The 27,819-nt window shown below is 51.9% G+C and overlaps 1 protein-coding gene across 2 annotated transcripts in view; it reads right to left on the reverse strand.

The window, feature by feature from the left end:
• Positions 1–27,483, reverse strand: part of RAB6B (RAB6B, member RAS oncogene family) — a 41,469-nt gene extending 13,986 nt beyond the window's left edge. For both annotated transcript variants that reach the window (XM_016224324.2, XM_016224323.2), the window contains exons 1-2: positions 27,367–27,483; positions 3,201–3,259 (exon numbers count right to left, since the gene is read on the reverse strand). In XM_016224324.2, the coding sequence (XP_016079810.1) occupies positions 3,201–3,259; positions 27,367–27,436 (129 nt within the window). In that variant the 5' untranslated portion in view covers positions 27,437–27,483. The remainder of the gene's footprint in view (positions 1–3,200; positions 3,260–27,366) is intronic.
• Positions 27,484–27,819: the final 336 nt, after the last annotated feature.

Genomic DNA, 27,819 nt, shown 5'->3' on the forward strand with positions numbered 1-27,819 from the left:
GGAGAGGCCCCTAAATCCGATGACTGGTGTCCTTATGAGTAGAGAGAGGGACACACAGAGACACGAGAGAAGGCCATGAGAAGACGGACGCGGCTGTCAGAGCTACGCAGCGCCACCCGGAGGAACGCCCGCAGCCCCAGACGCTGGGAGCAGCAAGGACGAATTCCCTCCTGGAGCCTTTGGAGGAAATGTGACTCTGCCACATCTTGACTCCACACTTCTAGTCTCCAGAATTGTGAAAAGATCATTTCTGCTGTTTTACACCCCTCAGTTTGTGGTAATTTGTTATGGCGGCCCTAGGAAACTAATACAGACCTGAAAGTTAGAGAGGAAAGCCTGGGGGCAGAGCAGTCAGATTGCCAAAGGGTGAGAGCTCCTCAGGATACCCCTCTGCTGGTGAAGGTTGGGGGAGGGGGGCCTCAGCATCATGTTCCCTTCCCAAAGGCTCCCTGGGACCCCAGAAGTGCCCCAGTGCAGGAAAGCTTCACTGTCCAGAAACTGGGGGGCAGCTGGGTAAGTTCTAGCAGGCCAGGACCTCTCCCAGGGGCAGCCCATTAGGCTGGTTTCCTAACTTGTGCTGTGGTGGGGGGTGGTTGAGAGTAGTCACCGTGCTGGGGGGCAACTAGGAACATCCCCCAGAGCCCTTGGCGATCTCCTCTACTTCCCAAATGTCTCCACCACCTTGTTAAGAAAAACAAACAAAATAACATTTCCCCCTTTCCATCTCCAGAGAATTCATTAAGATGAGCCTGCGTATGCACAGAATTGGAGCCCTGGCCTCCTAGCCTAATTACCATTTTAAAGTATAGGGAAAGAAATTCTACCTGCTGCTGCTGGGAAAAGAAAAAAAAAGTCAGCAAAGCCTGCATTGGGGAAGGCACTTACTTCCCCCTGGACTTTTTCCCCTTCTCACCACATTGACCTAGGACCTCTGTGGCCTCTCAGTCTGGTGGGGTCTAAAAACAAGGCAGACAGGGCTGATCTCCAAGTCACTCTGATCTCCGAGGCACTTGGCACCAGCTGTGGCCAAGCCCTGTACTGGGCCCACGAATGCAGAGCCCAGCCTGGAGCCAGAGCACATAGGAGTTCCTGTGGAGTCAGGACGCTAAATGAGCCCCTAACGTGGTTTCTTAACATGCTGGGGGAGAGAAAGCCATGGAGGGGGTAGAACACAGGCAAACATGTGCTCTGAGCTTTGATGAGTCAGAAGAACATTTCACAGCAGAGAAGGAAAAGCATTCCAGCAGAGGCATTCCATGAGCCAAGGTGGAGAAGTGTCACTGTGTGGGGGGAAGCAAGCAGGCAGGGGGCCGGGGGATATGGGACAAGCAGTGAACAATGGAAGTTAACACTAGAGAGAGAGGTGGGCTCAGATTTTGAGGGACTGAGACAACATGGGGAGGAGTTGATCCACGCCAATGAGGACCACTGCAAAGGTCCTAAGTCACCATTACCATCCACCACAGCCAAGAACACCAGCCAGCCAGAGTCTCACTGTGTTCAACGGAACAGCAACAAGAGGCATTATAAATATCTTGATATTCAATAACATCAAGTCATTGAAATAATATATGTGAGATCTCTCTCTCTCCCTTCTTCTCTCTCTCACACACATACACACACAGAACAAGTGAGCACTAAGTTAGACTCCAGAAGTGAGGTCTGTTAGACTGAAATCCCAAATGCTGACCGATACGGCAGAACTCCCCTTTGGGGATGCGAGGCTTCCGGTAAGGCTGTAGCGCTGCAAAGCCCGGGCCTGGAGAGCACGCAACAAAAACAGTGGCTGAGATCACCATCCCGAAGCTGGCGCCCAGGGCTGTGCACATCACAGAGGGCCCTCTCCCAGGGCCTCATGTTCTGACCCTTCCGTCAATTCTTACCAAGTCCACTAGTTACCTGGCATTTCAGATGACTGCAGAGGAAAAGCAGGAAATTAGACAGAGGCAGACAGAGGGGCTATATATGGGGCAAAGATGATGACTGGTCCAGAGGAAGACTCAGACTGAGGAGAAGACACGGAACTGTAATTGATAGTGGGCTGTGCTCCGAATCCTTAGTCAGTCCAGGAAGGCAGAGGGACCATCCTCAGTGTGTTCTATAAATATTTCTCTTCTGAGCACTAGGTCACAAAAAGATTCCATGACCAGATACATTGGGGAGATCCTGTACACTACACCCCTCTTTCAGCACAAAACCATACTTTGATGCAATAAAGGCCCTGAGAAGTCCTGCAGTAGGTAAGTTGATTTACTTTTGTTCACCTGTATTCCCTAAATCTATGCAAGGAGTAAACCTTCCTGCCTGCCTTTTTTTCTCAAATAACACCTACTAACATCCCTTGGAACTAGTACTTCACAGAACCCACTGGCCTAGAAAAATCCATTATTATTTGTCTTTGTTTTGAGAAAGAAAATATCCTTTTTCTTAAAAATAGCTGAAATGATTAAATTTGGTGGCTTTTTGCAAAAAGCTATAGTTGCAGGGAAAATTCACTTCATTTGTACAAACCTCTTACTCACCAGTGGTGCCAGGGAAGTGAAATGTTACTGACCCCCAAGATCTCAGCCTTTGGGCCACCTGGAGCCACCTCTGGGATATTGGTTGACATCAGACCACTCTGAGAGTGAGGAGCCAGAGGTCACTCCGTCCAGCCTCCTGCCCACTTAGAGCAGTACAAGCCCATCACATCAACCTCTCCAGGGAAGAAAGTGCCTCAGCAACCATGTGTGTGTGTGTGTGTGTGTGTGTGTGTGATGTGCGTGCACACAAGTGCATGAGGTCCAGCAAATATAACCATGCTCGAGGAGCAAGTTCCTCTACTGCTCTTTCACCTCCATTATTTTGTACCTTGTCCATCCCCCAGGTGATGACTCACCCAAATAACCAAACACTGTAATGGTTAGACCTGCCCACGGGCAGCAGGACCACACAGACTGAAATGAGCCCTTTCTCTACTGGAAAACGCATCCTGTGCCGAGGCTTGGACGTCCAGAAGGGCTCAGGGTCATTAGTGGACTGGGGCCAGCGCACAAATGGGCAGCTCCTTCAAGGCAAAACACACACCCTGGGCCCTGGGAACATCCTACTCTCATCTCAGGGTTAGCAAGGCTGAGAGAGACCAGCATGGTCTGCAGGCAACTGTCATGGCTACAGACAGACGCCATGTGGTGGGGCGACAGGGGCACCCAGGACCTCACCTGGTACGTATTGTCGAAGCTGTCGTACATGAACCTCGTGATCAGAGACGTCTTCCCGACTGTAAAACAAGAAGAGAGGAGTTCAGCCATGCTTACTCTAAACAATTTCACATGATGAAAACAAAAAAGCCCAAAGGAAAAGATGAGACTTGGAAACAGAAGTGAAAGGCAGACCCAGAGCAAGGCGGCTGAGTCTACACTGGGTGGGCTGCAGGGGACTTCTCGCCAGGCACCAAGGAGGAGGCTTGTCCATGCCCTGTGAATTCTCACCACCCAACTCCAGGCCTTTGACCCACAAAAGCCTAACTGACACAAGAGCCATATATGAAGAATCAGAGCAAGTGGGTGCAAGAGAGATGCTCCTCCCACCCCGGTCCATGTTCACCTGGAACTATTGCCTCGTCATTGGTCAGGCTGGGATGGAGGCATGCTGTCTAGTTCCCCTTCATTCAGCCTGGAGACTGCTGAGGAAGTGGCTTTCTAAGGAACCAGGAGACAGGGGAAGTAAATGGGACATTCCCCAGTGTCTCTCATGGGCAGGGCTATATTTTGTAGAGTGTACCTGACTGTCTAGCTCCTTGCAGGGCATTTGGCATCCCCAGACCTCACTGGGTAAGTTCCAGCAGGATCCTGTCATTGTGACAACCTTGAATCCCAGCCCCCACCCCCACCACCCATATTTACAAATGCCCTCTAAGTGGCAGGAACACCCAACTGAGAACCACTGCTATGGCTAAGAGAACCAGAAGTCTCTTGGGAATCCCATGAGTAACGCTAATTTCCCTAACTGCAGGGTTTGGCTTCTGACCCAACTGTGCGCAGGTCCCCTGGGGCTTGGCAGTGGCAGAAATGCCTACCGTGACATTTCCATCATCTGGAGGGGAGGAAGGGAATAAAGGAACATCTGTTAGGTCAGGCCTGGCATGGAGTGTTTCTCTACACTGTCCCACCAAGTCTGCCATGGCCCTGGCTCATAGTCCCTTCTGCTCTGGGCTGCCAGGAACAGAAAAACCTGGTGGGAAAGCCTGAGAGTTCTCGGTTCTGCCTCTCCCCGATTCTCGGACAGTATGTCCACAGACAGCCTGGTGCAGTGGCTGGTCACTGCCTGCATGGACCAGGGCAGCCCACAGGGGCTCCTCTGCAGAAGTCCTTCCCCAGTTCCAAAACCTCGGTGGTGCAACATATAACAGACAAGAGCAACAGCCACCGCATGACAGCCAACATTTGTAACAAAGAGAATTGTCTTCTAGCCAGAAGGAACGCCTGACAGACCGTGTTTGGGGCAAATTTAGGTGGCTCCATCTTTGACCTGGAATTGGTCAGCTGGATTCAAATCCTAGCTGGAGTGCTTTTAGCTGCGTCATTCTGAGGTGGTCCCTACCCCTCTGGACCTCAATGCCTCATTTAAAAATAAGCATAACATCAAAGACTTCAAAGGGCAGTAGTAGAAATGAAATAAGATTATTCAAGTGCCGGCCACACAGGAAATGCTTAAAACTGGAAGGAGGTGGGTAGCAGGTAACAGAGAGCTGATATCACCACCACTATTGTACTGACCTTGCCTGTCATTTCTCTTCATTTGGCTGTTCCTAATCTGTATCCTTTATAATAAAACTGTAACTCTAAGTAGAGCACTTTCCTAAGTTGTATGAGTTGTTCTGGAGAATTATGGAACCTGAGGAGGGTCATGGGAGAGCACTCGGATTTGTAGCCAGTTGGTCAGAAGTGTGGTATCCCTGGGAACCCCACTTGTGGCTGGCATCTGAAGTGGGGGGCAGTCTTGTTAGGGACTGTATTCTTACACTGCGGAGTCTGATGCCAACTCTGGGCGGGTAGTGCCAGGAAAGACTGCAGTGCCCCAGCTGCTGTCAGAATAGTCACATTTCTGGAAGAACATCTCTGGGGTGAGCAGTAATGTACCCAAGGTCTCCTAATTTTACCTGAAAACTGTCCTTTGAAAAGCTCTTGATGGGCAGTTAATCTGCAAAGTACTTTCCAATTGGTGTAAATCTCCCCTTAAATTTCATATGAATGTGGGAAGTGGGGGCTCCCCATACAGAAAGGCCTGGCTGGAAATTGCTAAGGGGACCCTGAAGTAAAAAGTGGAGCAAAACTGAGCCAGTAAGAGGCAGACAAAGTTGGAGGGAGCACAGCTTCCTCATTTTCCAAGAAGACAGTGGAAAGGTACAGCCTTCTCCTTGGAAAAAAGGCATGGCAAGGCCCACTGATAACTTCCCTAGGTAGTGACACTCCACATCCTGCTCCACGGGGACAAGGGACAAGCATCAGGGAGCAGGGTGAGGAGAAGGCAGAAGACACCAGGCTCTTTTCTCCCAACAGGTTCTTCCCCAGGGCAGCTGAGCAGACAGGCAGGAGAGACGGTGGAATCACAAAAAGGAACAGGAGGTTCATGGAGTAGCTGAGAACTCAGAAATCCCCACAAGGGTTTCTAATGCTGAGTCGCCCTTTCTTGGGACACCAGGCACTGGCAGTGGATTAGTACTGGCTCTCAGGGTAGAAGGAGAAAACCCCAAGAAAATAAGTTGCTTATTGGGACTGTGTAGGAGGAGCAGGTGTGGAGGCCTGGCCGCAGCCAATATTTTCTGAGCATTCCCACAAAATCCATCATAGGCAACATGTGTGTTTAGAGCATGTTCCAGGCACACACCAGGGGCTGTGCCAGGCAGATTTACATTACAGAAGTAGAGCAGAGGAGACGGGACACCTGCTGCCTGAAGCCTGCAGGATCCCATGCTCACAGCCACACTGTGCTGAGCCCTTAGCGCTGACCTGTTTGGTCCTCTGCTCTCAAGCAGGTATTCATGTCATCCCTATTTCATATAAGGGGAAATGAGTAGACAGCTACCCGCCCAGGGCCAGAGCTGAGTGGGGCCCGGGTGAGGTAGCCTGACCAGGAACTGAGCTCCTATTTCTGACCCTTTTTGGCATCTTTGAGTCAAACTGGGTGTCAGGGTCCTGCCAGTTCATTATTGTCATCACTGTGGATATCATGGAGTCCCAGGAACAGCCCCTGCCAAGCTGAGGCACCTTTTCCTTAGGACCAGCTGCAGGGGAGGGCCTCTCAGGGGTAGTGCTTAACTCAGTCTGGAAGGTCAGACACTGGAAACTGAGGTGCCCTGTGGGGCACAAGGAGGGCTCACAAAGCGAGGGTGGGCAGGTTTGAACACCTGGGGCCCAGCACTCCAATTAAGCCCTGCACTGGATGACCATGACCGGATCATTACTGATTTGCTGCAAAAGGGCATTTATTCTTCCTCTCGGGGCGTTATTCTCACTGCTCAGAGCAGAGGCCCTCTTCTTCCCTGCCTCAGGGCTTCCCCAACACCACCCAACCCTCTTCCCAAGGCTGCCAGGATAACGTGGCTCAGACCCTTTTTGAACTTGTCAGCTCGGCCTCCGGCTTAGACCCGCCGACGGCTCATCCTTCCTGTGCCTATATCCACACTCTTCATTGCAGGCGCGTGGGTGGTGTGGCCTCTTCCAGCCCCCAACTGAACAAGTGTGACTGCAGGACCTCCAGCCTGACCCCTGACCCCAGGGCTCCAGGGCAGAGCTCACGAGTGTGCAGGGGACTGGGCAGCTCTCAGAGGAAAGCCTGGGCAACCCTGTCCAACATGAACGCAGGAAAGCTGTCTTCCACCCCGTCTCTGGGAGGCTTCTTAGGCCCTGAGACAGAGCTGATGAAAGGAGCCCCTTGGGAACATCACTGCCCAGGCTCTACCCTGGCATCATATAAAGGAGCTGAGCTGGTAAAAGGGTTGCCTGTGCCAAGCTCCTCTCCCCTCTAAAGGGCTGCTGCCCCTTCCTGACCCCATACCTGAGTAGGAGGTACAAGAACCTGGAAATGGTGAGCTTGCACAGCCCACCTACTGGCCACTCACTCCCCCAGTCTCACCAAGGACAGCAGCAGGAGAGCTGGAGCCGGCACCTGATTGGGCTGCAGCCAAGGGGGGCAGTGCCATCCAAGGCAGACCGGGAAAGGCACATGGGAGGGGCAGCAGACACTCCCCTGAGGGCCCCCCTGCCCTCCCACCAGCCCCTGCAGCCTCTGAGAGCGTATCCTCTGCACATGGCTCTGTTTTCAAGGTCACACTGTCCGGAATCCCATCTAACAACAGTCTGAGACACCAGTCCGGCAAAGTGGGGCTTTTTCTGAAGGCAAAGATTCTGCTCTACTGGCAGGATTTTATTAAAAATAAGCAGCCAAATTATTATTGAGCTGTGTGTTGTTGTTTTTTAATCTCATCTCGGCTCTTGGCTCAGCAATAGTCCTGTAATCTTCTGGTAGTTTAATGCCATATGATTAAGCAGAGAGAGATGCATTTTCATTTCAACCAAACAAAGGTGGGAAAATTCATTACTGAGTATTTACCAGGAACCTCTAGAAAGCAGGAATGGGAACTCTACAGGGCTTCTTCTTAGTGCTGGACAAGAAATTCAGTGCTCTACATAGGGTTCCTCATTTGACCCTCATCACGATCCAGTGAGTGAGTTATTATGCCCATGTCACAGAGCTGGTCAGCAGTGCAGCTGGCACACAGACTCAGATCTGATGCCAAAGGCCACGCCTCGTGCACGACTGCACATGAAGCCAAAGCCAGGCTCCTCGGCATGGCTTGTGTCCAGGCCACAGGGTGACAGCTGACACTGTCTCCCTCTATGAAGGACCCTCTCTGCTCTGTCATCTCCACGGTGGGTGTGGGTGTGGGCGTGGGCGTGGGTATGGGTGGAGAGATTGCCATGATGGCCAGACACGGAGGAAAATGTTAAGGCAGAGCACTGGAGACTTCGTGGAAGGTATGCCAAGGCCTGGCAGAGTGTGCACCACCCACGAGGTGGCCCCCTTGCCGAGCCCAGGCAGAACCTGGGCCTGCAATCTGTTCTCAGCCACACGTTCCTGTTTACCACCCACGCCAGCTCCGAGGTACTGCTGGACAGACAGTGGGGTCCCGCCTGGTACTCCTCAAGGCTCAATCCTTGCCCTGCAGCTGGCAACCATGCCTCTGCAAACCTCTGCCAAAAGTCTCCCCTCAGTGGCCCTACTGTGGGGTACACAGCTACCAGGCCCTGTGGTAACAAGAACAGGTGGAGACACCAGCTACTTCTACCTGATCCTTGTTTTCTTTTGTTCTGTTTTCACAAAACAGAAAATCTAGCCTCAACCTTCCTGCAAGTTGAACACGCCTGGGGGGCTAGGGGACGGGCTCCCCCCTCTACACCCACCCTGCCACCTAGTACACAGAAAGGCAGCTCCAGACCAGGGCTCTGCCAGCTTCTACCTGAGTCCTGAGGGGCCGACTGGCTCACCGTAGGCTAAATGAGGAAACACGGGAAAAATCCCATTTCAGATGGTTCCCCCAAAGACTCAGACGGTAATTAAGAAATATGCAAAGCTCTTCATTGGGCACTTTAATTAAGTGTGTTAATTCCCTCTGCCAGAGGATGCTCAGCCACCTGGGCCTCACCGAGGGACTCAGGGAAGACAGAAGAGAAGAAGGAGGAGGGGAGGAAGGAACAGAAGGGGGTCGGCAGGACAGCGGTGGGCTGGGCTGGCCCAGGACCTTTCTCCTGCTCCAGTTGGGAGGTTGACCCATTGCTGATCCTCACTCTTCCCCATTGTTCTCCATCAGTCCCATTTCCTCTGTCCAAGCCCAGCGACCCCAGGAAAGCCTGCCCTGAGTCAGGGCTGTGGGGTATCACCCACTCCCTGCCAACTCTCCCTCCCCACCGCCTGCTGGAAAAGAGAAAGCCTGGGGTGCAGGAGGAAGTACTGGCTTCATATGTGCCCCTGGCTAGCTACATCTTGGATCTGTCACAGCCCTCACTCAGGGTCTCAGCTTCCCATCAGAGTAAGAAGCAGCAGGACAGCCCTAGCCTGTTTGGATCAGTGGTTGGAGTGTCAGCCCATGGACTGAAGGGTCTGGGTTCGGTTCCGGCCAAGGGCATGCACCTCGGTTGTAGGCTCGATCCCTGGTCCTAGTCGGGGTGTATGGGGGAGGCAACCAATCAATGTGTCTCTCTCACATTGATGTTTCTCTCTCTCTCTCTCTCTCCCTTCCACTCTTTCTGAAAAGCAATGGAAAAAAATGTCCTCAGGCGAGGATTATAAAAAAAAAAAGAGCAGGACAAGTGGGTCCTAAAGAATGCCATCAGCCATGTAGAAGGTTGCAGCATGGGCTGGAGAGAAAAGGGAAAGGCAAAATACAGTCAAGTTCCCTTGTGACTCCGGAAAGCTAGGACTCCAGGTGGGGAGTTTTCCTAGTGTGTGCGAACCCACACGGCACTCCCAGGGTGGTCGGTCTTCCACTCCATTCATGCCTCCTGAACACCTTAATTGAGCCTTGTGGTTTCCAGGGACATGATGGCTGCCAGGTCTGCCCATGGTAACTGGGGCTGGAGCTTTGGAAGTTCAGCCTCAGTCTCCCTTCCTGCACTAATGCCCTGACCCACCTCCTGCTTCTTTCCCCAGAGGTTTCACCTTTGGCAGAAAGAGGCAAGCCCCAAGGAAACAGGTGGCCAGCGGTGCTGGGCTGGGAGAGGTGGCAGCCTCAGATGGTCACACCAGCACCTCTGGTTGCCACAGGGCTATGTCTCCTTCTGCCTGATGAAGTGCTCTCATCTTTGCTTTTCCTCTTCAGCTTCCCTTCACTTTCCAAAGCCCCCAGGCCCAGCTGTGGTCTGGTCTTGGCCTCAGTCCCTCCCTCCCCCAGAGGCCCATGAGCTTTTAGGACACTGCAACTCATCCCTGCCCAGCCCACGCCAGGAGCTTCTAACTAAGCAAGTCTACACCTGACCTGAGGTTTCCTCTTCTCCCCCAGCCCAGAGCAGACCCTCCCCAATCATTACTCTATATATTAATTGTCTACACAAATCAGCTGGATAGAAAGAGTAGACTTCTCTCATTTACAATTAAGAATTTTGAGATAGATACAAGTCAAAAGAGAAGTAAGCTAAAAAGATGGCTGGAGCAAAAATTTCGTTTATAGAAATACATTTTATAACATCTCACTCAAGATATTGCAGTCAGACTAAGAAGCTGCTTAATCTCCTTGACAGTTAAAGCAAAAAATAAAAATTAAATTAAAAATACATGACCAACTGTGATTAATATCCACAGTATTCACGAGGTAAAACCAAACTAGTTGCTGAGCTTCTTATAAGAGTTAAACAGCAGGAAGTTCTTGAAAAGAGTCTGGAGTGCAAACATCAGGTAGCCACTTAAAGGGCAAACTTACATGTTTATATAATCAATAGATGAACATCACTGATGAAAATCAAAGATGCTAACATCCCCTGCCTGAGTCAATGTTCGAAGTCATGGCCCAGCCTGATGTGCCCTACAAATAAATGATTAAATGAAAAACCAAGGGCCTGAGAGTTCTGCTTCTGATCAAGATGGAGTAATAGGGACCAGATTTATTCTCTCACATGAAAGAGCCAAAAGACATAAAAAATATATGAAATAATGATTTTCAAGGCACTGGACACCAGGCACTGAAGGATAATGACCCCTGAGAGGCATGAAACAAATGAGGTGAGCCCCACAACCGCCCCCAAATTATTGCCTTGAGAAACTTTCAGGCCGCAGCATAGGGAGAGGGAGCCAGATGGAACCTGGTGGACTCCCTGAATCGAGGAGATAGAGCTAAGCATCCGCAGGTCACAGGACAGAGTACCAGAGAGGAGGAAGAAGCACAAAGAGAGAGAACTCCAGAGGTCTGCAAAGGGGCTCCTTCAAGTTTTCAGTGGAGGACTGATTAGTAAATGTGTGTAAGGAAACTACTGAAGACTGGGGGGAAAAAACCACTCAAATTGATTAAAGCAAATAGTGCCTGGCATCCACACAGGGCCTGGGAGAATGCCTGTTCGCATCTGTTTCCAGAGTGGAAGGCCTAATTGATCTGCCCCAGACTGAGTACCATCCTGGGTCAGCTAACAAATCTTAAAAATATTTTTAGCACTACAATGACTACCCAGTATAAAACATGGCAAAAGTCACAATGTCTCACATCGAATAAGAAAATTATCAGGCATGTAAAGAAACAATAAAATATACCCCTAGGGAGGGGAAAAACACAATTAATATTTAAAAAACAAACAGGTATTCTAACTGCATTTCATACGTTCAAAAAGTTAAGCAAAGATGTGGAAAATATAGAAAAGGACATGACTCAAACTTCTAGAGGTAAAAACTACAACGTGTGGGATAAAAAATACATTAATTGGATTAACAATAGATTAGACATTGCAGAAGAAAGTACCAGTGAACTGGAAACACACAGAAAAAGAATACAAATAAATGACTGGAGCACCAGTGAGTTGTGGGATGATGTCAAATAGCCTAGCATACCTGTAATTGGAGTCCTCAAAAGGAGGGGGGGATGGTGACAGAAAAATATATTTGAAGAAATAATTACTAAAAACATTCCAAATTTGAAGAAAACTATATACCCACAGATCCCAAAAGTTCAATGAACCCAAAGCAAAGGAAACATAAAAGAAACCAAACCAAGGCACAACATAAACAAATTGCACAGAATCAACAATAAGGAGAAAATCACAAAAGTAGCCAGGGAGAAAAAGACACTTTACATACAGGGAGACAAAGATAAAGAGGACAGCAATTTCTCCCCAGAAACAATGCAAGCAAGAAGACAATGGAGCACAGCTACAAAGTACTAAAAGAAAAACACATTAACATAGAATTCAATAACTTTCAGATATACAATATATAACAGCTTTCTAAAACAAAGAAGAAATGCCTTTCAAACACACACTCCTGATGGAATTTATCACCAGAAGACCCTCACAACAAGAAATGTTACAGGATGTCCTTCAGGAAACTGAAATCATACCAGATGGAAATGTGGATCCACACAAAAGAATGAGGAACACTGGAAATGGTAACTAAATATGTAAGATTTCTTTCATATTATTAAAATCTCTTTATAACTGTCTGTTTAAACAACAATTACTACAATATGTTGGATCACAGACCTAAGAAAACAGAAGAAAATTCTTGTTACCTTGACAGAAACTATACAAACCAGAAGAAAATGAAGTGACATTTTGGTCTTTGAAAGACTAAAATAAAAATATTGTCAACATGGAATTCTATACCCAACAAAAATCTTTAAACCATGGAGGTAAAATAAAGAAAATCAAATGCTGAGATAATTCATCCTAGCAGACCTATAACACAAGAAAGGAAGTTCTTTGGGCAGAAGGAATAGGACACCTGCACACTCACACTATATCCAACACGGTCAGGAGATGCACTTAAATCTGACAGACCTGGGTTTTAATCCTGGCTTTGCCACTTATTTCCTGTGTGATCTTGGATTAGTTATTATCCTCTGAGGCTCAGCTTCCTCATATTTACAGTGGGGGCAGAAATGCCTACCTCACAGAAATGTTATGAATCCTCTGAGAACAGTAAAATGTTAACATTCTGGGTGAGAGGCATATGGGAAGTCCTGGTATTATCCTTGCAATTTTCTATAAGCCTCAAGTTATGTCAAAATAATGCTGATTTTTAAAATTATGCACACACATGCACTTCTCTCAGATTCCTGGCACATTCGGGAAATATTGTGCTGATTAGTTAAACATTCTGGTCAACATGACATTTTCCTAAGGAACTAGAATATAACTGTACTTGGCATCAACTTAGTCTTCACAGTTGAAGACTAAGAATCTAGCTGGGTACTAGAGAACTGCTGTGAGCCCTTCTAACCATAGGCCAAGAGATGGAACAAGTCTGGATAGATCAGCTCAGTGGGCAGAATCCATGTGTGCATGTGCACTGCGATGCATGCAAACACACACACACACGCTCAATGAAGGAGGCACCAGAAGCCCTGGTATATGGGAACTCTCTAGTTCCCCTGGTGTCTTATCTGTGAAACTGAGAACCTGACAAAGACAACACCTTCAGGGCTTCTTGAAAACCACCTGAGATCTGACCACTGCAGGGCTTCTCCCAACCACAGTTAACCCACTATTGTCTGAATCCTCTCTGTCTCACTGAATCGTTTCAAACACTCTTGTCAGTTTCAAATAGATGCAAGGTCTCTCTTCCAGGCTGCACAGCAGCACCATCACCAGCACCCCTTAGCTCTGAGGGCTAGCCACCCTCCAAGATCAGCTCAGAAACAGGGCTCCTGCCCACAGCACACAATTATCCTCTGGCCTGGCTTTCCTGGGTGGCCAGATGGGTGAGCATTTCAATTGGTTTTGAGTTCAGCCCAGCTCCAGCCAGACCCTACACACTCCAATCATGTCCATGTGTCTGAGTGGCTGCCTGGCTGTTGTGAAGAATTCGTTCTTAGTGAGTATATGTATGTTTGAGAGAAGTGTAAGTATGCTTAATTCCCGTCACCAGCTGATCTTTTGACAAGGCTAGTACTGATGCAATGTGGTAACTTATTTAATGGACAGGAACTCAGCCCATCCACAGCATGGAGTTTGGTAAAGTAACATATATGCTCATGCCTATCATTTTCTGGCCAAGCAAATTGTTCGTGGCATTAATTTTTAAAAGCCTCATTTGCAGGGAGAGAAGAGTGGGGCAGTGAGAATGGGAAGAGAGAGTGTTGAGAGGCATGGCTTGTTTCCTAGATTGTCAATTGAGGTTCAGTCAAGGGGGGGCTTGTGACAATGGACCCAGAGCTCCCATCCATGGGGGCACAGCTGTGACCTGGCCGTAAGACCAAATTCACTCAAGCAGGTGGAAGGTGGCCTCCAGATTGCAGGCTGCTGTGGGCAGGCATCTTCCCGGATGCCCAGCCCCTCTCAGAGGAACTCCTGGTCTGGACAGCATGGGTGCTGACTCTGAGCTCTCCACGAGCCTAGGGAGCTGTTCCCAGCACTTTTGCCGGACCAGCTTCTCTTTCTGGCCTCACACAGCCTGTTCAGTGCTGTGCACCTTCCTTTTTCAACAAGGCCCTGCACCCCCAGAGCCAGCTTGTGAGAAAAGAACGGACGTGCACACCTCCCCATTCTCAGCATAAAGGAGCCTCCTCCTGCCCTCAGGACAGACTCAGTTACCTGCTCAGGATTCACTCAAAGAGTAGGGGAGCCTTACAGGTGATGTTTAGTGCTCTGGGATGGAAAAAGGCCCTCTAGGTTTCAAGAACCAGGGCCTGGAAGTGGGCACAGGACTACCTAGCAGGCAGGAAGGAGCACTGTGCCTCCACCTGTTGGACCGGAAATGACTGCTGGTCAGGCTTTGGGGTGGCCAGAAGGCCAAGCTAGGGGAAAGGAGTAAGGGGAACTGGGTCAATACCTAAGTCTGCCCCCTGGACTTGAATGCCTGGGTAACAAGGACAAGGAGATGTTAGCCAGGCTCACCTGTTTCCATCCCACAAGCTCTGGGTCCCTAAGTAGCCCATCTCAAAAGCAGCACCACAGATGGCACAAGCCATCAAGAACTTGAGCTGATCTCATCTAAGCTGCTCACTGAGCTGAGGAATTGTGAAGGCAGAAAAGAGGGGCCACTTGCCCAAGGTCACACAACCACAGGGTCACAGCCAGACAGTATCTTTCTTGGTACATGGCCAAGAGCCCCACCTCAGAGGCTTCTCTGAGTCCAAATGTGCCCAGGACAGGAAGATCCTGCCTTCTGAAGTCCCAGTGGAAACACACAATGCAGGAGGGACCAAGGAGCAGCAAAGAGTAAACCGTACCAAGGCGCAGAAGCCTGGCTTCTGGAAAGATCACATATCAGAGTGGTATCAGAATACCAAGTCATGGCAAGAAGGCACCTAGAAAAAGTCTGATCATGTGACAGGAAAAATTGGAGGTGCAGGAAGCAGGAGAGTTTGCTCAAGGCCACGGGAAGGGAGAACAGTAGCAGAGTGAGAACCAGGACCCAGCTCCCAGGGGCGTCCCTCATGCTTGCTGTGGGTGGCCCCAGCCAGCTGTGTAACCAGGAGCAGGTCTCAGCCCCTCCTGCATGTTCCAACTCTTTGTCTGCAAAATGAGGGTATCTCTAAGGAGTCTCCTCCCTTGAAAATATTCACCCCATCTGTATTAGCTATCTGCTGTGTAACAAACACCACAAATTTAGTAGCTTAAAACAACATGCATGATTATGTCACAGTTTCTGTGGGGCAGGAGTCTGAGCTCAGCTTATCTGGGTCCTCTGCTCAGGGTCTTACAAGGCTGCAATCATGGTATCAGCTGGGCTGTGTTTCTTTCTGAAGCTCAGGGTCCACTTCCAAGCTCTTGTGGTTGATGACAGAATTCAGTTCCTTGTGACTAGAGGACTGAGGTCCCCATTTTCTTGGGGGGCTGTGAGCCAGGGGCTGCCCTTATTTTGTAGGCACCTTCCACAGGTTCTTGCCATGTGACCCCCTCACAGACCTTCTCACAACATGGCAGGGACATCTCATAACTTTTGCCATACCATATTGGCTAGAAGCATGTCTCAGGTTCTATGTGCATCCAAGGGGAGGGTACCATGCAAGGGTGTGACTCACTGGGGGTCCTCTCAGGTCATGTCTGCCACACCATCACACATTCACAGGTTCCTAAGAGACACTGCCTCTACTCTTTACTCAGCCTCCACCTCCTTTCCTAGGGTGAAGTAGCTAGTCACCTTCCACAGAACCAACCTCACAGGTCTCTCTGCCTTAAGACTGAAGCTACCAGCTGGCCTGAACAGGGGCTGTGGGTGGGCAGGGGCTGGCCCCTGTTGTGTCTGCTTTACTGTATTTCCCCACATCACACCCAGCCCTCTCCCGAGCTGAGGTGGAGAGATGAGCCAACTCTGCTGTCCACGCCAGAACCGTGGCTTAGAGACCCCCTTTTGCTGCACGATGGAGGCGGGAGAGGAGCCAAGTTCTTCTGGCCCAACATCTGGGGTTCTAACCTCTTCTCCCCTCTTCTGATGTAGGGGGGAGAAGAGCAGGCTGGGTAGGCTAGCTGGGCACCTTTTCAGGCCTGCATTTCATTTCTGGTCTACACAGAAGCCTGCACTGTTTTGGCTGGATGTAGGGGAGTGGAGGGGGGCACTTAGTGAATTAGAACCAGGGGAGAATTTCTGGATCTTGGTGGTACAAGTAGGGTCTGTTAATATCCTAAAAATAAGTGGCTAATTTGGGAGCAGTGCTTTTTCTCCCTAAAAAGAAACCCTTTCTGGAGGTGCTCTCTACTCAGAGAAGAACAGAGCCAAACAAAGACCTCTTGGCCCCAACACTACTCACAGCAGCCCAGCCTGGGAACTGCTGAGTCCCAGTGGGGCAGAGCCAACTGGCCTTGGGGAGGGAGAGACAGAGCTCAGTTTGCTCACCGAAGCCCAGCGTTGGCAGCACTGGAGCAGTGAAGCTGATGAACGTCCTCCCTCATCCCCAGGACAAGGTAAGGGCCCTTCTCTCCACTCCTCCTGCCCTGCCTGGCTGCAGGTTATCAGCCATCGTATAGCAGCTCGTCCTCCACACAAATACAGAATTGGTCCTGTGCTCCGGGGTGCAGTAATGCCGTCGTGGGGAACTTCAGCTTTCAGTTCTATTTGGTCAGAACCCAGGGATGGACAGCGCCACTGCCTAGCGCAGCAAACCACCCTGGCTTTTTCCATGCCCCAGTACATGGCCAAGAGAGCCCTGTGTCTGGTGACAACGCCTCCCTCCTCCGTCTCACTACTTTCACAGCTCTCTCTTCCCCTGTTTTTCTCTCCTAGCCCCCTCCCTTCATTGGAGGGGGGAAATCAACTAGAAACATTTGTTCTAAATGGTTCATTTTGCCCTCTGCAGTCTGTGCGGTGTTTACTCCCCACTCAACAACAGGTCAGAAGAGACATTTTCTCTGCCTCTCAGAATTAGCCTCCCCCAGAGGGACCTGTCTCTGGTGTGGAGGCCACAGGCTCAGCTCTCCAGTTCTGAACGAGGAATGGATCTTTTGGTCCTGCCTCTGCTCCAGGGGTGGGGGCAATGGGGAACCAGCAGGGGTTCTCACAGATCAAAGCTGAACTGAGTCTAGGCCCATTCTTCTCCAGGCCAGCAATCCTGGCAGGGAAGACACCCCTGCTGAGCACTGAGCCCAAGGGACAGATCTCCTTACCCACCCTGACCTCACAGACAATTACTCTGGCGTTGCTCAAAGGGGCCACGGGTGGTGACTGAAACATGCTGCGATCACTGATGATGCATAACAGGATATTCTCGACCCACCAGCCACACTGGCAAAGGAGTACAGGTGGTGCTCAGCAGCCTCCACAGGCACTACCTGGACAAGAGACAGAAGGAGCAAGGAGCAGAGGCCACCAGGGCTTTGAAGGCTGGGGTTTCAGGCCTTGAGAACAGGCCATGAGCTGGCCTGAGGGCAGGGAACTGCACCAACTGATCTGAATAGGCTGCCTGCGCTGGGCTAGGGCTGGGTTCAGGATGGCAGCCCCTGTCTCCACTCTGGCTCCCTGGCTCTTGCCCAGCTTAAGACTGGGTTTCTATCTCCAAGGCAGAGAGGGGGGCTCTCCCCTACACATCACAGCCTCCCTTGAGTCCTGAGGGATCCCTGAGCTTGCTGGGGAGCTGGAAGCTGGTAGAGAAGAGCAAGGGAATCCATGAGAGAAAGCAAAGAAAGTGAGGCAAGTCTCCCTGGGAGAAGAGCCTAGAAAGGGAGGGAGTGATAGGAAGCTGCACAAAGGGCCAGGGGAGCTCAAGGTGGCCAATTTCGGTACATCCGAGTATGGTGTGACCTTGTAGAGGTCACCTCTACAAGCCTTCATTGTTCCGGGTCCTCACTCTACAGAGAAGAATCAAGAAAATATACATCCCCAGTGGGGCCGAACTTCAGAGCCAGAGAAACTTTGGCTCTGAAGCCCTCCTCTAATTTTATCCTCAGAATGTTCCCAGCCGTGTCTGGTTCAGGCCGCCTGGATCTCCTGCCTCCAATGAGACCATACCCCACCTCCCTCCTCGAATTCATGAGCATGTCCCTCCTTAATCAAAGCCCCCAGTGCATCTTCCTTCACTGCCTGGAGGGAAGAACCCGACTCCTGCATGTGGAAGCAAAGCCCTGTGGGGCCTCACTTTGAGACTTGTCCAGGTTCAACTCCTTCTCCCACCACGCTATGGCCGCCCTAGGCCAGAGTCCAGCCACCGTGCCCCACGCCCGATTCCCCCAAAGCCCCAAGGCCTTCACAACCTTCAGCCTTGACACAGCCCAGCCCTCTGCTCATCATGCCCTTGTCTGCCAGTGAATTCCTGCTCCTGTGCACAACCTCCTCCGGGAAGCCTTCCTTGACAACCCCAGGAAACCATGCCCACAGCCTTGCTCTGTACTAAACATTCATTCTGGCTGAGACTTATTACCTGCTTACCTCACCAAGTACTGTTCTAATCACAATACCTCAAAGCCTCTGACCCTGCAGTACACCTGGGCTGTGCTCCTCGGGGAAGCACCAGAGCTGTGAAAATGAGGTGCTCGCCCTGCTGGTGTGGCTCAGCGTTTGAGCATCGACCTATGATCCAGGAGATCGCAGTTCGATTCCTGGTCAGGGCACATGCCCAGGTTGGGGGCTCGATCCCCACCAAGGGGCGTGCAGGAGGCAGATCAATGACTCTCTCATCATTGATGTTTCTGTCTCTCTCCTCCCTCCCTTCCTCTCTCTGAAATCAATAAAAAAAAATTTTTTTTAAAAAGAAAATGAAGTGTTCTTCTGTGAGCAGCTGGGGGGAGACGGGGTGTCCCACCAAGTGGGGCAGAGTGAGTCTATTCCACTTCCTACTGAGATGGGCAGCAGGGAAAACAGGAGCCAGGGAGTCAGAAACCTGGGTGCTCTTCCCACCTCAGCAGTAGCCACTCTGGGTCCTGCACTCCACGTAAAAGCCTTCACCTCTCACAACCTCATATTCTTCGTTTATAAAATGGGACATGCAATTCTACCTGTCAGATCACACGATGTGCACTTTGCAGCTCACGACACAAAAATGACATCAGTGATTCTCAAAACCTCGCCCCTTACCTAACTTTCCCTCATACATCTACAAAGGGGGGATTGCTTTCACTATTTCATTAACAAAATCACCTATTACCTGAGTGTTTACCACGTGCCATGCGGTGATGTATTCAGTCTTCGTGAAACCCCAACAAGGCAAAAATCACCCCAGTGTCTGGTGAGGAAAATGAGCACAGGGTGGTCCTGTTACATCCCAACACCATCCAGACAGTGAAGGGCGGGGCTGGGGAGGAAGCTGGGGTCTCAGGAGAACGGAGAGAGAGGTGGGGTTGGAGTAGGAGCTGGGGCCAGGCCAGTAAGTTGGCTTGTCTGGTGGAAACACAGCAAACCCCTCTTGGCACCGGCCCTTTTCCAGCCCTTCCTGCTTACCCCCTGCTGCCTGGCTGCAGAAGGAAGTGTCCTAAAGTTGGAGTACCTGGGAGCTGTCACTTGTTCTGTTATCCTCAGCGTAGGTCCTCTCTGTACAGAATAAATGCCTGCAGCAGGAAGGGCAGGAGAGCCCCGTTCCTGTTGCCTGGCAACCTGAGCCAAATACATCCTCAGATGGACAAGCCAGAGTACCCTGGGGGCACACGAGGGAGGGCTGGGCCCAGGAGGTGAGCCAAGACGGCCTCCAGGCAGAAGAGGTAGCAGGCTGGAGAGGATCCTGCCCTCCGGCCTGCTGGCAGATGTTCCAGCGATAAAACAGCTGACAGACGCCCTGACCCCACACCCTCACCCCTGCAGCCCCTCTAACTCCTCTGGCCAGCAGTGCTGTCTCCAGGCTGGGAGTGCTACTGGCTTGGCATCATGTTCTGAGCCAATTACAGAACCAGAGTTCGAGCTCCACTGGCTAGAGTGGTCACTCAGTCAGGCAGCTTCTTGGGGGCACATCGAGAAAGCCAGAGATGGCATGGGGCTTATCCAACCACACAACTGGCTGGCAGCTAACCGGGGAGAGAATCAGGGTCTCCAGGGACCTGACTGCTCCAGGCCTAGGGGAAGGATGAGGGCAGCCACTTACTTTGGTTGGTTCTGCCCTTCATAGTAATTAGTTCTCAGATGAAACCTGGGTAGTGTTCTTCTTCTATGCAGTGGGCCGAGGGATGACTTGGGAGGGCTTTAGCTATCCCCATACTCTCTACCAACTCCCTTTGAACCACCCCAAATAAGCAGTTCATTTAGTGTAAGGATGGAGTACTTGCTGTGCAATCCACAATTCCAGCTCTACTAGACTCCCACATGGAGACCCACTCCCCAGAGGCCCTCCCCTCGCTCAGGGCTCCAGTGCCCTCACCAGCCTAGGAGAATCAAAGGACTTCACACCCACCCTCATGCTGTGATCTGCTGGCTCCTCCTGGGCAAAGAGCTTGACACATTCCCTAGGAGGCATTTCTGACTGATCTCATGTCCATAAGGCCACCATGGTCCTCTATCCCATTCTCCCCACTCCCTGGCCTGGGCCTGCCTTAGAGGCACGAGGTGCAGCAGATTACTGTTTGTTTCTCATAGTGGCCTGGGTTCGAGTCCTAATCCTGCCACACTAGCAGTGAGTTCCTGGGCATGATCAGCTTTCACTGATCCTCTGCCTCCCAACCTGTGAAATGGGTGAATCCCATGTCTACCTCAGGGTACCCCTTGCAGACCCTCAGGCAGAGTGGGTGGGTGTTCCCCAATGCCATCTGAGGTTAATTGGAGGGTCAGCTCCATTTTGTCAGGAAGGACTCCTCCGCATCCACTCTCCTTCCAAGGCCCTAGAATGACAATCCTTCCTACGTGTGGACGGGACTGAGCCACTGCCCAGCTGAGGATCCTCCACCGGTTCCCCACTTCTTTCAGAACAAAGTGCCAGCTCATGGCCGAGTCATCCTCCGTGACTCATCCTCACCTCATCTCCAGCCACAGGAGAAGCTGGGTGACTTGGTTACCTCAATAGTGGAAGCCCCTTTCTCTGGGGAAACCCCACTAAGGCAACATGCCCACCACTGACTGTCTAGGCACTGAAAGAAAGCTGTGGTCTCCAGCAGGGAAGGCACACAACTGAGGACTCCCTCCCCCTCCCTCATACCCCACTGCTCCCCCACTCCACCCGACTGTCCAGGCACCTGCTGGGGCTCTGGGATGCCATTCTTCTAATGCGTTTCCTGGAAGTACCCTTTGCTTTAAAGATTCTTTTCTACTCATGGGCAAGGTATAGTATGCTTTCTCCTGGACCCCAGCCTGTCCCCTGGGTATGTCACTACCTAGAAACAGGTGGTACCTGTCCCAGAACATGTGGTTGAGTCACCACTGGTCTTGTTACCAAGAAACCAAGATAAATGTGCTTTTCTAATAAAATAAATTATTTTACTAAACTGATAAAGTATTCAGAGCATTGAACATTTATTTTTTTAAAATCCTACTTAGTTTAAGGCAAAAGTTATAAAAATAATAAAGGAAATTGGAAATCCCAAGCCCCAAGGAACAGTAAAGAACCTCTCTCAGGCGTCAGAAATCTTCACTCTTTCCTTCCCTGTTCCAGGAAGCTGAGGCTGGCCATCCATCTCCATCCCCTCAAGACTTAAGTCCCCAGGCCCTGCCAGGGGCCCCACCATTTCCCGACAGCCTGCCTTTTAGCTTTAACAAAATCTGCCCATATCAGAGTGTGTCTGGCACTTCTCCCTGGCAAACTCTCCCATCTTGTCTTCTCTGTGGTGAGAATTAGAAAAGAATGACAGACAGAGACAGTGGAGAAAATGCCCAGCAGTCTGTCAGTAGTTCACCCTGATGTTTATGAATTTTCTATTCTACCTAACCTTTCCTCATTTCCTCAGTGGTTCTGTCCAACAGTCTTCCTAGATTATTTACATTGCGACCAACAGCCTGTATGCTCAATGGTTCATTCATTCAACAACAGTGGAAGAGATGGCGTGGACAGGACAGGGGCACTCTGCAGCCTGGATGGGACACAGATGATACCACCTGTAGGCCTGCACCCGGTAAGTTTGCAATGCCAGGGCAACACCTATAAGGATAAATATTCATGGGCTGATTTTAGGGATGTAGTAACAAAAGGACAAGAGGATATTCTGTTATATTTTAATGAGATTCATTCTAATTTGGGGGCGGTAAATGAAACTGATAATCAGATCATGCAAAAGATGTAATTACTATCACATCTGCACAATCAGAACAGAGTCTAGTCATTTCTTTTTTCTCTTCTGGTTAGTTCTCTTGTCTCTGTCATCAGCACTGAGGTGCAACTTTTCTCTTACACCAAGTACAGGTGAATTCTCATCTTGGTATCTGACTCTCTCACCTCACACACACCTCTCTAAGCAAATGAAGCAAAGGTTCTGGGTCCATACACAAAATCTAAGGTTCCCTCTCTCATTCCAGACACTGAGGATGGGAGAGAAATTGGGAGGAGATACAGCAAGGCCAGAAGCTAAGGCGCAGGGCAGTTTGTTGATTGACCTCAGACCTCACAGTGAGCTCTGATGGCATCTGGTTTGGATGTGTTCCTTCCTTCCCACCTTTGGTGGCCTTACTGCTTTCTCATAGGTCTTGAGAGATGGTGGTGGGGATGGGGGTGCCCTGAGAATGAGATGAACTGTGAGTTGGCCATGACCAAGACTAAATGATCTAATTGTCTGTGAAAGATTCTTAGGTGTTGCTGGTAAAAACCTGGTTTGAGACAGCAGCAGTCGTCAGGATGCAGAAGCCGATTCCAAAGCCCCCTTGATTCCCTTTACTTTAATCTGTTGATGGGCCAGCAGCAACTCTCACACAGCAGGGCAACCTTATCATTTCCAAACTGAGATTATGAACCTCCTGAAGATGGGGAGGGGGAATGGTGACTAAGCTCTAGTCCTCCTAAGGTTCTGAACTTTGCCCTTAAGGGCTTCAAATTCAATTAGGGTTTTTGTACTTAGAAAAAAAGTTAATAAATATTTAAAAATCCTGAGTAACTGAGACAACAGAGAGGTCATGGAGCAGCATGTGATTGTTTTTAAAATGCCCAGGAAAAAACAAACACGGTGAGTGCCCAGGGGAGCTGGCACAGTGGAGCCAGCCAGTCTGGGAATTGGTAGGGAGAAAAAACTTCTCATATGGGCTTCAGGCACAACCTTCAGGCCAGCTCCTTGTGTGGCTGTGGGTAGTGTGGGTGGTAGGAGGGCAGGGGTCAGGCTAAGCCAGGCCATGGGCTGAGGAGGGTGAGCCCTCCAGACAGTGAGGGGGGCCAATGACTGCTCCTTACCCTGGAGGACTGGGACAAAAGTGGAGGAAAAGCCCCTTCTCAGCATTAACAAGCCAGACACCTGAGAGTTGCCCGTGTCCCCTGACTCCTCCACCCCACACACCTTCTCCAGAACAGGGAGAACAAAGCTCCCTGGAGAGGGTGGGACCCTCAGAGGACCTACTCCCTGCACCCGGCCCAAAGGAGCACCAGCCGGCTGCCTGCAGAAGCATCTCCTCTTTATGTGCTTCTAGAGCAGCTGTCACGGCTCTCACAGGCCTTTGTGGTAATTATACCCACAAATGTCTGTGCTCCCCAGTGGACCATAAGTTCCACGAGGCGGGGAGACACTCAAAGATCTGATTAAATAAATAAATGGATGATGGAAGGAGGAAGGGAGAGAGAAGGAGGCGGGGGAGGGAGAGAGGGGTGAGTGAACAAATGACTAAGGGGCCAAGTGGCAGCTGCAAATAGGGTCACAGTGCTGCACAACTCCAGGGACACCATCACATTGTGCTCCACCTGTAGCAGCACAATCGGCAAGGGCAGGACAGGGAGGTGGCTGGTCAGCGGGAGAAGCTGGCCTGTTGGCCTCAGCCTGGGAAAGCGGCCCAAACTTGTGTCCATCAATCTTCCTGCTTCAGCTGGAAGAGTCTCAGGGAAGGAAGCTCAGAAAAGGCCAGAGCGCAATCAACACACCCACATCCCTCCCTCTTACTTTACTCATGGAGATGAACCTAACCCCTCAGACTGCCATCAGAACTCGGGAGAAAGATGTGTGTGCCGCAGGCCCGCTCTCCTTTCTTAGACACTTGCTGTGCCTGTCTTCACTGGCTGCTGCCAAGTACCCCAGTCAGGACTGGTGTACATCACCTCCTCTGTCCCCCACCACTGCCATCAGCACAGGGCACGACCAGCAGGCCCACAGAGCCACCTAAGTTCCAGCAGGACTGCACAGCCTTCCTATTGCAAGGAAACACCTCATCCTGGGTCCATAGCATCCTCCCCACAATCTTGCCCACTGCCAGGCTGACACTGACAGCCAGCCGTATTCCACAATCCGAGGGACAGCAGTCATCCTGCTGCCAGGAGCAGGGGCTCTCCCATGGGCTAGAGGTGTTCCTCAAGGGCTTCCCACTCAAACCAGGCCCCTGGCATCTTTGAAGATCCGGTGCTTCTCCTCATCACCAGGCTCCAGGCTGGGTACTCTTATTTGGAATCCAGCTGTCCTCACCCACTTGTCAGGCACAGGAAACAAGAGAAGGCCACATCTCCCCAGCCCCCTCCCCTGGCGCCTTTCCAGTGGACTCAGCTCAAACAGGCAAGCCCAGTTGCTCTAGAAAACTCCGCTGAGCTGAGCTAGCCCATCTTCTGTGTGTAGGTGAGGGAGCCTCCGAGGTCACACAGGGAGGGAGAGCCAGGGTGGAGGTGAGGGCCAGGGCTCAGGGTCTCCCTCCACTGCAGAGGCTGCACAAGATGCTGGCACAAAGGACCGACACATGCAAACTGTGTTCAGGCAAGCTGGAAGCAAATGGCTGCAGTGGCAATTCCCCGGTCCCACCAGGCTCAGAGATGCGCATGTCCCCTGCCTAACTCAGGGACACCGAAAGCTCTGTAAAATCTAAGGTGGCCCACTGATGACACACTCAAGTAGGAGGAGGCTTTTCAGAGCCTAGGACTCCCTGCTAGGAGGGGCCAGAGTGGCCAATAGCCAATCTCACTGACAGCAGAGCCTTACATCCCTAATGACCATGTTCCAAGGACCCTGCATTCCCACCAGGTAACTAATCCAGCCCCAAGCCTCACCAGATAGTGGCAACCCTCACCCTCTCTTAGGAAGGCTCCCCAATTCTGGTCTTCTCCAATTCAAGGTCATCTTATTTCCCAATGACAAGTTAGTGACTAGGAACAGAAGACGTGGGTTCCAGCCCCGAAAGTGTTAACAACTCACAATGGGATTCTGGGCAAGCCCTTCCCTTTCCTGGGGCTCAGACATCCCACCTAAACATGCCAGGGAGGTGAGGGGCTCCATCTCTGAGGCCTAATTTCTGTGATTTCAGGAGCAAAGGGGATTTGCAGGACTCAGGAGGGGCCTAAGCCCATCAGGGATTCTGAGGGAGCCCTGAGTTTTTCACTCAAAGTCACCAAAACATTCTTCTCATCAAAGCCCTGGCCCTTGACTAAAACATGTTCAGACTTAGAATAAACAAATGTTCGTTGAGAACCTACGAGGGTCCAGGCCCTTTGAGAAGCACTAGGTAAACATGAAGGAATGAGGATTGCCCTCAAGTAACCATTTTACAGAGATAGAAACTGAGGCTCAGCAAGGCCTCAGAATCTGCTCTTGGAATTCAATGCTCAGGCTGCCTGATCCCTGCAGAGTTCTCTCCCAGGGCTCCAGGCCCAGTGAGCCTAGCACTGGGGTGTGAAGACCCTGAAATCCCTTCAGGCCCGGGGAAAAGTGAGATCTGGAACTGAAGTCAATGAAGATCAGAAACTCAGAGTCCAGGACACAGGGATGGCTGGCTGAGTTGACCTTGTTCTGAAATGCCCCATCCCCATGCTAGGGCCTGACCACCTTCTGATACCCTTTCCCCTTACCGTCCATCCCAGGTAATGGGCAGGAGCAGACAGGAGATTGCCATGTGACCTCCACAACCCACATGTACACACACCACAGTAACACTGTTCTCTGAGTCCACCAGGTTCTCCCAGGGTAGCCTGCATCTTGGCTCTTTGTACACAGAGGCACCAAACCCGGCGAACTGGACTGGTCTGTAGAGCTAGAGCAAGGAGTCTGGCCCCAGGGACTGCCTTCTCCCTGAGGAGAGCTGGGCAGGGCCTGCAGCTCCAGGGTGAGGCCTCTGGAGGGATGTTCTGAGAACCACTCCTTCCTACAGGTGTCACAGGGGTCCATGCTCTTCAGTCTGGTATTCCCACCTTGGGACCAACCTGGGTTTCAAAGATGCTTTCCCAGGGAAGGCTGCTAGCAGCAGGGAAGCGTATCTCTCCCCCTCTCCCCGCCCCTGGCCGGCTGCCACAGTGACCTCCCCTCCCCCAAGAAGGGCGGTGAGCTAGGAGGTGGGGGTGGGAAGAATCCGGGAGGGGTGCGGGGAAGCTAGGCAGGGCGTGTCGCCAGATCCTTTCTCTGTCCAGAGCCGGGCTTCTCCACGGCCTCTTGGTGCAAGGCACCCTTGTACCATCCCCCAAATCTGCTTCGCGTTGGGGAATCCTCCCTGCCATCGCCCAGACCCCAGAGCCCTAAAGAGGCTAACATATGCCAGTGAAGGGCAGCGGGTCTAGAACATTCTGTGTCCAGGGGAGTAGCCAGGGGACATAAGCCAGGGGAAGCAGGCGCTCCCACAGCCCAGACTCGCTCCTCCGAGAGGAAGCAGGTGTCTGTTTTTCCCCCAAGGCCCTTTGCCCCTGGGCCTGGACGCCCGAAATTACGCATGGTTGCGGGCAGGGTCCGCAGGGAGCCCCTCTGGTGCATTGGGAGGCAGGGCAGCAGACGCCAGACCCACCTCGTTCCCCAAAGAGGAGCGTCTGTCCTCTCCCCGACCCCCCGCCAGCGCCCCGCCACCTGCCCGGTCGCCCGCAGCCGCTGCCGCAATGCGAGCGAGCCAGCGAGCCCGCCGCCTTCACGCCTTAGCTGGCGCCGCGGGGCGAGCCGCCGCCCTCCGGGCTCCCGCCCCGCCGCCCCGCACCGGCACCTGCTCCTGCACCTGCTCCTGCACCCGCACCCCCAGCCCCCCGCCCCAGATCCCAGCGTCACCCCCGCCTCTGGCCCTAGCGTTTTCTGGGTCTCTATCCTTGGCCCCTCCCCTGCCCGGCCCCGCCCGAGCCGGCCGCGACCTCCACTTGCCCATCCCTCCCCTCTACCCGGGCACCGAGGGGCCCGGAGCCCGCGCCGGGTGTCCCAAATGGGTTGATGCTCTGGCGGCTGCGGATGACTCGGCGCGAAGCCAAGAGACAAGCGGGGTACTTACCGCTCTGCTCCCCCAGGAACACCAACTTGAATTTTCTCAGTGGGTTCCCAAAATCTCCCCCTGCGGACATGGTGCTGGCAGCCGGGGCCAGGAGAGGAGGAGGAGGAGGAGGAGAAGCGAAGGAGCCGGGAGGGGAGAGGAGGAGGGCGAGGGGAGGCGGCCGGCGGTGCGGGAGCCGGAGGGGGAAGGGCTGGCTGCGCGCGTCCCTGCCTCCCCAGCTGCGTCCCGGCCCCGGCCTGCGGCTGCGTGTCCGGCGGTGGCGAAGGAGGAGGAGGAGGAGGAGGAAGGCTGGGCTGGGCTGGGCTGCCGAAGGCGGCGCTCGCTGCGGCGCTGGGGGCGCGCTCTGGCCGCCGGAGGCGCCGCGCGGACGGGAGGCGCGAGCGGAGCGGGCGCAGGGCAGCGCGGCGGCGGAGCGCTCTCCAGACCGCGCGCCTCGTCCCCGCCGCCTCCCTC

This window comes from Miniopterus natalensis, chromosome 15 (assembly GCF_054644295.1).
Source record: "Miniopterus natalensis isolate mMinNat1 chromosome 15, mMinNat1.hap1, whole genome shotgun sequence".
In the NCBI taxonomy this organism is placed as follows: domain Eukaryota; kingdom Metazoa; phylum Chordata; class Mammalia; order Chiroptera; family Miniopteridae; genus Miniopterus; species Miniopterus natalensis.